Source organism: Carassius auratus, chromosome 46, assembly GCF_003368295.1.
Source record: "Carassius auratus strain Wakin chromosome 46, ASM336829v1, whole genome shotgun sequence".
NCBI classification, from domain to species: Eukaryota; Metazoa; Chordata; class Actinopteri; order Cypriniformes; family Cyprinidae; genus Carassius; species Carassius auratus.
In genome coordinates this window covers 4,781,956-4,790,754 of record NC_039288.1, presented here as the reverse complement: position 1 = coordinate 4,790,754, position 8,799 = coordinate 4,781,956, and the positions used below count along the sequence as shown (strand labels likewise).

The 8,799-nt window shown below is 36.0% G+C and overlaps 1 protein-coding gene across 2 annotated transcripts in view; it reads left to right on the top strand.

Annotated features, from left to right (window-relative positions):
- Positions 1 to 935: 935 nt before the first annotated feature.
- LOC113063913 (PDZ and LIM domain protein 4-like) overlaps positions 936 to 8,799 on the top strand; it is a 36,386-nt gene continuing 28,522 nt past the window's right edge. For both annotated transcript variants that reach the window (XM_026234339.1, XM_026234338.1), the window contains exons 1-2: positions 936 to 1,093; positions 6,589 to 6,740. In XM_026234339.1, the coding sequence (XP_026090124.1) occupies positions 1,001 to 1,093; positions 6,589 to 6,740 (245 nt within the window). In that variant the 5' untranslated portion in view covers positions 936 to 1,000. The remainder of the gene's footprint in view (positions 1,094 to 6,588; positions 6,741 to 8,799) is intronic.

Below are 8,799 nucleotides of genomic sequence, written 5' to 3'. Positions count from 1 at the left end.
CAGTCGGCGCTGCTAGGTTGTATTTACACTGGGTGATCTTTTCACATATTGGGTGTTATAAATGGGTCATTTAGAAGTGGCACAACTCAAAGACAATAGAATCACTGTATAAGAAGGTGATAAAACTGTTAGATAAAAAAACCCGTCATTTTATTATTCTTTCAAACCCAAACACAATCAATTGAGTTTTGAAAATAAGATGTAGCCTATTAAATATCGGAGTAAATATTGGAATAGTTTACCACAGTCAATATGAGACTCGTCATACCTTTATCATTTAAAAAATTGGCTGATGACGAATTAGTTGTGTAAACACTTTACTTAGAAATGTTAAATATGTGTTGGGTATTATTCTTTTATGTACTGTTGTATGTGTATTTGAGTGTATGTAAATTAACAATGTTGCTATAATCCGGTTTGTTTATATTTTGTATTACTACAAATGTTCATTAACATGGATTGTCCCTATCAAATAAATAAACAATACAATATAACGTTTTACTTGCTCGATGAGGATGTTAAAACAAATGTAATACATAAATTCCTACAACTTTCACGCTGTGAAAATAAAAACGGAAGACAGAAGACAAAAGGCGCAGCGCTGAAAAGGGGCGGAGCTAGACTTCTAAAAAAAAAGAATCCACTTTTTTTATATATATATATAGTATATATATATAGTATTTTTTTTTTCATCTGAACATCTTTAAAAAAAATCTAAAGAACCTTTTATGGTATAGTAAGGTCATTCAATGAACCACATATGCTTAATTTTTAAGAGCGTCACTTAAAAGCAGTTGAGCTGTTTTAAAGGGTTTCGTTGTGTTGATGTGAATTTGTATGGTTCTGAATGAGTTGTGTGGTGTTGCACTGGGCGGGTTGTGTGTGCTTGTCTGTTCCTCCCCTCAGCGCTGGACTCTCCTCCTCACTCTGCACTAGTTTTATTTAAAGAGTGAATGAGGACAGCGCAGTTTCTCTGCTGTGGATACCGTTTGAATCAAATATGTCTCACACTGTGACTCTCGCCGGTCCCTCGCCTTGGGGGTTTCGTCTGGTGGGTGGACGGGACTTCAGCACACCGCTCATCATCTCAAAAGTACGTCTTTTCTTATGTTTCTCTTTAATGAATAACTCTTTGAGAGTGAGGCGAGGGCCTCTTCACAGCCGGCGCGTTACTCCGCTGTCACGATGTTACATGACATTTGGGCTTTACGTCTCTTAGATCAGATAAACTTTACAAACTCTTTTTTTTTTTTTTTTTTTTTTTTTTTTTTGTATTGCGTTGATTGTTCTGTTACAGTATAAGTACAGATAGTGACATCATCGCATTTGCCTCCCAATCTGTAACGATAATATTTTAATGTGACTTGATTTTGTTATTCAAACACATTAATCAGAAGTTGCTCTTTTAGGCTCATTAAACCTAACGGAGTTCTTGGGTCGGTTCCATTGAAATATGGACATCATCTCTAAAATCTCTTTAGAAAAATAACAGCAGAAACATGAGACTTAAGAGTCTAAGCATATAGCTGTAAAATCAATAGCACTGGTCAGATCATTTAGTCTGGGAAGAAATGTTTGAGTTCATGTTAAAACCTTTGACAATTTGGGTTCAGTCAATATATTGAGGTGAAAAATGTAAAAAGCAGGAAACTTAATGGGAAAGTTGATCTAAAAATGAAAATGATGACATCATTATTTCCTCACCATTGAGCTGGGTTTCTTTCTTCTGCTGAGCACTTAAGAAGATGTTTTGAAGAATGTTTGTGACCAAACAGTTGACGGTAGCCATTGACCTCTACAGTGTTTTTTTATATACAATGGAAGTCAGTGGCAACCATTTAACCACATTCTTCAAAATACCTTGTGTTCAACAGAAGGTTTGGGATGCCATGAGGGTGAGTGAATGATGACAACATTTAGATTTTGGGGCACACTGTCTCTTCAGGGAAAGGTCTATGAGAAACATTCAAGATATTTCTGAGACCTCTTTGTGATTTTCACATTTCTTTGGGCTCTGACTTCGATGCTTCTCAAATAAATGAAAAGCTGAATCATGCTCGACTTACCCTATCATTTACTGCACATTTGTGGTCTGTAAATGCCAATGCCAGAAGAAATCTTATTCAGCTGGCTTCCACTTACATTGCCTTAGAATAGCAGCAGCTGGTTTTCACCAATTAATATTTACAGCCCCAGCCAGCCAGGGCTTTATCTGTGAGATGAAATGGTTGTGGATGTTTAGTCTACTCCACACGTCCAGTGGATGAATAAATGGACTGGATGCAGGCACAGTTTTCTAGTCATTTAGATGCAAAAAAATCCAAATCCAGATCCCATACAAATAAAACAGCCCCTAGCCAGAGTAAGAACCCTGTGTTGATCAGTTTCAATGTTGTCTAGGCCAAAGAAACATCTTCAGCTTGTGAAGATAGCAGCTTGATCGCACTGAAAGCTGGTGAAAGGCTCCTCAGTCTGAAACTGGTGAAGTGGAGGCTCAGATTCCTATATTTCACATTCACATCCTGACGATTTTCATCTGGCACTGTGGGTAGATTTCCCAGTACTTGCTGAAATGAACAGGTCAGCCACAGGTTTTGTTAAGTGTCTATTAGGGTTGCAGATGTTAAGTTGTCTGTTGCCAAAATAGCAATTTTTCCAGAATCAAAATGGAAAACCTCCAAATGGAAAAGTTTAAACACAAGATGCAGTTTTAGGAAAACGAATGCGGACAGCTGATTCAGATAATGTGGCAGATGCATTGGTAATATAAAGAGATTGTTTTTCAAAACTGCAGTTACAGTAGCCATAGGGTCTCCACAGCCTTGTTGTAAAATGCCTTTGCTTCTGAGCTAATGGGTTGAACATTTGGTGTTTTCCTGCTGAATGTGAAAGTGCAATACATAACAAATTGTCAGCGCTTGTGGCCATCCATTCACAGGAATTCACAGCCCTGTGTCACACAGAAGGCCATGCTTTCACTACTCTTTCCAAAGTCTTCACTTCAAAAGTACTAAAAAGATCTGAAACCTTCATTTTAAAGTTGTCCGAACCGGTTTAGCATGCACCGTCTTCTAAACATATTTACTCTGTTAATCTTCGGTGTCTGGCTGGCTTCATTGGGGATTTCACAGAACTGATTTATTGCATCCAGGGCCTTCCTCTTGTTATTGCTCTGTAAGGGCATGCAGTAATGCTGGCACGCTGCAGCTCATTGTCCACAGTCGTTCAGCTCCGCATTCGTAACACAGACACATTCCAGGAAGCCATGTGACATCATTCAAAATGAGATTAAGTAGCAAGTAGGAGATTTTCAAACACAGGACTCATCTAAAAAGTTCACAACTGTTCAGCGTCATGGGCGTTTTGTCAAGCAACACTGTTAAAGTTGAATGTCTGTTTAAATGCTCTATCGGACCGGGTCATGGACGGTAGGGAAAAACATTGCTTAAATGCCAAGGATTGCCTACTTAAAAAATGCTTGCACAAAAAAACTCTACTGTATTTCAATGCAAATTCATCTGTCGTTAGAAGCTAGGCAGATGCCAGCACCGTCAGTTTGCGTGACGTGCACCCATCCTTGAAAAACAATACAAAATAACAAACTTTCAACAAAATAAGTTCCAGTTTACAATAAACATGGGTTCAGTTGCAACAAAGATACACATGGTTTGTGCTGAGCACATTTAAAGCATGATTCACTGTTGCAGGGTAAGCATATTTGGTCATTCTTTGGGACTTCAGTGTGAAATCTGGGTACTGAGGTAAACCGGTTTACAACAGCTGTTCTATACTAAAGTGTTTTTTAGGAACTTTGTGTCCTAAGAATTTAAGAGTAATTTAATGATTTGTCACCGCTATTAACTTTGTGGTACATTGAAAACAACTCTTTATATCCAATTTTCAGTAAACCAAGCATACATTTTCAGCACCCTAGTATACATGTTTTTTTATTTTTGTTTTTCATAGAATTGCCATTTATAGTCATTAAAATGTTAAGTAGGGATGTGTGATATTGGATTTGTGGCGATATTTGAAATGCTTATATCTTTTAACTCACTTTGACTGATAGCCGATGTCAATATATTTGCTTTTGTTTGAAAACAACACCAAGTCTCTCCTGTGTTGAGATTATGAATTTACGATTGCTGCTTTATTCTGAAACACAAGTTAAATAACATCTAAATGTTTTTTTTGTGTGTGTGTACTTTACATTTTATTTTATTACAAGCAGGCCTGTAGTGCACCATAAATCAATAAAACGCTTTACCAGACAGGCATCAGGTCATTACACTTTTGTACCTTTCAGGTATTAATATGAACACTTTAGATACAAAGTTGTACCTTTTGAAAAGGTACAGTCCCAGTGACCGCTTTAGTAGCTGTTTTTCTGACAGTGTAAGATCATAATCTTCTCATAACTTGTCCTCTCTCTCAGGGCAGGGTAAACCAAAATGTTTCAAGATAAAACACCATGTGTAGGATGGCTCAGGACAGGCAAAGAAACTCGATAAATGGGATGAATTAACCTTAATAGTAGGTCATAGCTTCTGTTTGCTAAATATTTAGGGTTGTACATATGTCCTTGGCTTATTATAGGCTGATATATTTGCTCGTAAATGACTTTGAGGTAGGCTTAATCGCACTCAGAACAACAGCCCTCTGTGCTTAAGTCAAGTGTCCTGCACTTAGGAACAATTTCAGGCTATTTCCTGACTTAATGTCTAAACTGGGCTTTTGAGCGACATTTAGACGTCTCTGAATACTTCAGCTTCATTGTATCTACTCAGTATGTAGAGTTAAAGTGGGTCTTAGAAAATGTATCTCTTGTTAATGTGGTCGGTGATTTCTACTTGCAATTCCCTATATAGTAGTTTGATTGTAAAAAAGTATAGATTTATAATATCGACCCATATAACAGTTCCTTAATAACATGAAAAGGCAATCAAAGAGGAAAAAAATGTCTGCTTGCATTTCATCGTTTTTTGATCCAGAGCCCCCCATGAATTGAACAGATAACTCACTTTAGTTTGTGAGATCTCAAAGCCAACGAGTGCTGGCAGGATGTGTGATAAGCGTGGGTTAGACATATAATTACTGATATAATTACTGAAAATTGTTGTCATGTGTAGAGAAAATGACCAACCAAAGTCTAACACATAAATTATTTTCTGAAGGAATTCAGCAGTTGTTTACTGTAATTGTTTAAAGTACTTTTAAAAAAGAATATTGTGGTTTTTGCTTCTTATGAAAACTAATTGTCATTAAAACCGTGTCTAGAAATATTTCGCCATAAAATCAAAAGAAAAGACAAGAAATTCTGTTTTGCATAGTTTCAATTATATACCTTTTTACAATCACTTTTATTACAAAGATCTTTGGCATTATGATGTTCCTTTTTTATGACTTCATTATTTCCTTCCCCATTGTCAGAAAAAGAAAAAAAAAACATTACTGTAAAGGAAAAACAATGGCTCATTGGAAAAACTTACCTATACTTACAATACACTGCAGTTTCCAGCTGAAATAGCACTAGTGGCAGTAAAACACCACCAACTTTTAATCGTTCTCATGCGAATTATGGTGTAAAAGGCAGAAAATTGATTAAGAAAGGTTTTTTCACTTGGTTCCTTGCTCTAATAACTCTAATAACATCAGAACACTTCTAATGTACAATATAGTGTAAGGGTTCCCAAAAATATTATGTTGTAAAAATGTATATGTAAAATATTTACTTGATATATCCCTTGAGATTTTAGGTTAATATTTTAATAATTAAATGACATGTTGTCTTCTCAGATAAGTGTTAATGGTCACATGACTTGCAAGTAAACAATAATATATTTCCTCTGTTTTTAGTTTTTAAATTATTATTTATTTATTTTTTTTACAAATTATTACAATATATTAGTAGTAGTAGTAGTATGTTTTAATACTAATTATAAAAAATGAAGACACAAATATATTTTTGTAATTTATTTTTACTGCAAAGTAAAAATTCAGTATTTGATGATAATTTTATTTCACACTAAAATACCACTGTTTATGTCTAAAGCTCTTCACTTTCAAGTCTTATAACATTTCAAATCCTTAAGCTTTTATTTGACAGAATACTGGTGAACTTTTGTCCAAAAATACTGAATGTAAATAAAGAGAACAGGGTGCTTGCAACACCAAGGTCACTGGTTTAATTCCCAGGTAATGCATAATACACTTACATTGTACTTACAGTAAATGTACTGACTGAAAAAAAACTCTTGTTTTGACAAGATTTTTAATTGCTGTTTTAAGTTGATGAAATGAAGATATTAAGAGATTAATAGAATTTTGACAGGCAAGGCTTTGCAACTCATAGAGTCAAAAAAGCAAACTAATCAGAGCTACAATAACTGCATGGATGCATCACATTGAATAGTCATTGCATTCTACATTAGTCAAGTGTGACTGATCATATATCATTGGTCTAGTTGTTGGCTTTGTCTCACAGATGGTTTCCAGTCAGTCAGTAATGGTACCTTTGGCTGCAGGCGCTGCAGTGTTTGTCTTGGGTGTGGTGCCTCCTTAACCTCTTTTCTGTTTGGCTTTTGTTAGATAACACCTGCGAGTAAAGCAGCGTTGGGCAACTTGTGCCCTGGAGACACCATCCTAGCCATCAATGGAGAAAGCACAGAGACCATGACACACATGGAGGCTCAGAACCGCATTAAAGCCTGCACAGATCAGCTTGTGTTGGCCATCAGCAGGTATACCTACCTTACTCTACATACATTCACATGGTGCAAAGATATGAGACCAAATGCACATCTGTTTCCTTCTCTATCAGAAAAAAATGGTACAAGAGCTGTCACTAGGGCACTACCTTTTTAAAAGGTACACTTTTGTGCCTTATTAACCCCTGAATGGATCATATTAGTAACTTAAGAGTTCATATTAGTCCCTAAAGTGTGCATATTAGTACCTAAATGGTACATCTTAGTATCTTGTGAAAGGATACCACAAATGTGACAGCTTTTGTACCTTTTTTTGAGAGTTTGAAAAATGCTTGAGTGCTTGTGAACTTCTCTAAGTGTTTATTATGCAGTTACAGGTCAGATAGTGATATTATTGTGACTCTTTGTTTGAGCGAGTCGTCTAGGCCAGACATAACAACACTGGCTCAACCAATCATGTGCGTTTGGTGCAAGGATCTGACTACTGGAATGATTTATAATGCGTCACGATTTTTCAGACTCTCAGTTCTAATGCACTGTACACAGAGGAAAAAGAAATTCATTTACAATCCCCCTTAACAAACTTCTGCTTTTTTTTACTTTTCTATTCAATATAATCCATTAAAATGTAATATAATGATAAAGGGAGTCATGCATGTATGCTGAAATTGCTTTTTAGCAATGTTAGAAATGAACTCTTCCATTTAAGAGCAATATTTTCCCACTGGGGCAAGTTTTTTTTTTAATTCCTTGTTAAATGTATCTGTGTTGTCTAACATAATTATTAAAATAAAAACACAATAAACATAAAACAAAGTTACTGGCCAACTAGTTTTTACTAGAATTTGGTGCTTGGTGAATGTTAATGTTAGGCCCTGATCAAAGCAGGTGCTGCCCATCATAAATAAAAGCATGTGACAGGCGTGGCAGATCATAATCAGAGGAATACACCTGAAAAAGGCAAAACAACGAGCATGTTTACATGCACACCGATACACTGATAACTCACAAAAATCAGGCTTATTGAAATAACCAGTCATCCGGCTTACATGCAAACCAAGTAAACTGCATTTATAGTGTGCGTTAAATATGCTGAGTACGGAAGATCAAACGTGTGAGACAGTCAATTCTGTGTTGACCGAACACAAACTGTGTTGATCGTACTGTTCCATTTTTACACAACCATAGGAAACTTCATTCTCCCAACATCGTTCTCCCTAAACGTTTTAGTCGTCAGTATAATACTTTTTAAACATACAGAACTCTCACATGCGAGTGTGAGATTCACCCGGAGGCATCGTATGCTACATCTTGCCATATTTGGTGTGTGTTCTCTGAGCAAGCTGCTCTTGTTATTTGGAAAAGCCCCGACCTCTGTGCTCATTTATCATCTTTTGACATCAAGTGGTACGTTCACATAGGAGTAGTAAATTTATTTAAGGATACCCTGGGTTGTTTATACTCGGCCTTCGACTGGGAACTTTAGAGACTCCTTTAGTTTTCCTCAACAGCTGATCACATTTCAAAACCTTCAGCCAAAATGTTCTTTCATCAGTATATCTACATGACTAGAGTACATTTTTTTTTTTACATTTTGTCAACATCTGATCTTTGCTGTCTTTAGGTGTTTTTATGGCCTGTATAGATGGCCCTGTGAAGGTCATGTGACAGCATTGTAAATGCAAAAACACGGCCCCCCGTATCTTTTGGTATGTGACCTTTAGCAGATGACAATGATACATTTGTATTAGTCTGTGCTCTTGAAATGAGTGTTGCACTAGCACGTCACTACTATAGCGGTTTGTTCACACTATTATGTTTAGATGGAAAAAACAAAGCTAATTATATGTTGTTAGTTGCAGTTTAATTTGAGAGATGCATAGATGATAAATTGGAAAAAATGCATGACACATTATAAATGTTCAGGTATAGGCAAAAAAAATGTGCTGCCTCTTTAAACTTTCATAACCCAGTAAAAAAAAGAAAAAAAAAGCGGGTTCTTCCAGTTAAATTAAATGTGCATGTAAGTTTAGATTCGATAACAAGATTTAAGATTCAAGATAAATCAGTACTGGATTATTCCCAGTAAACT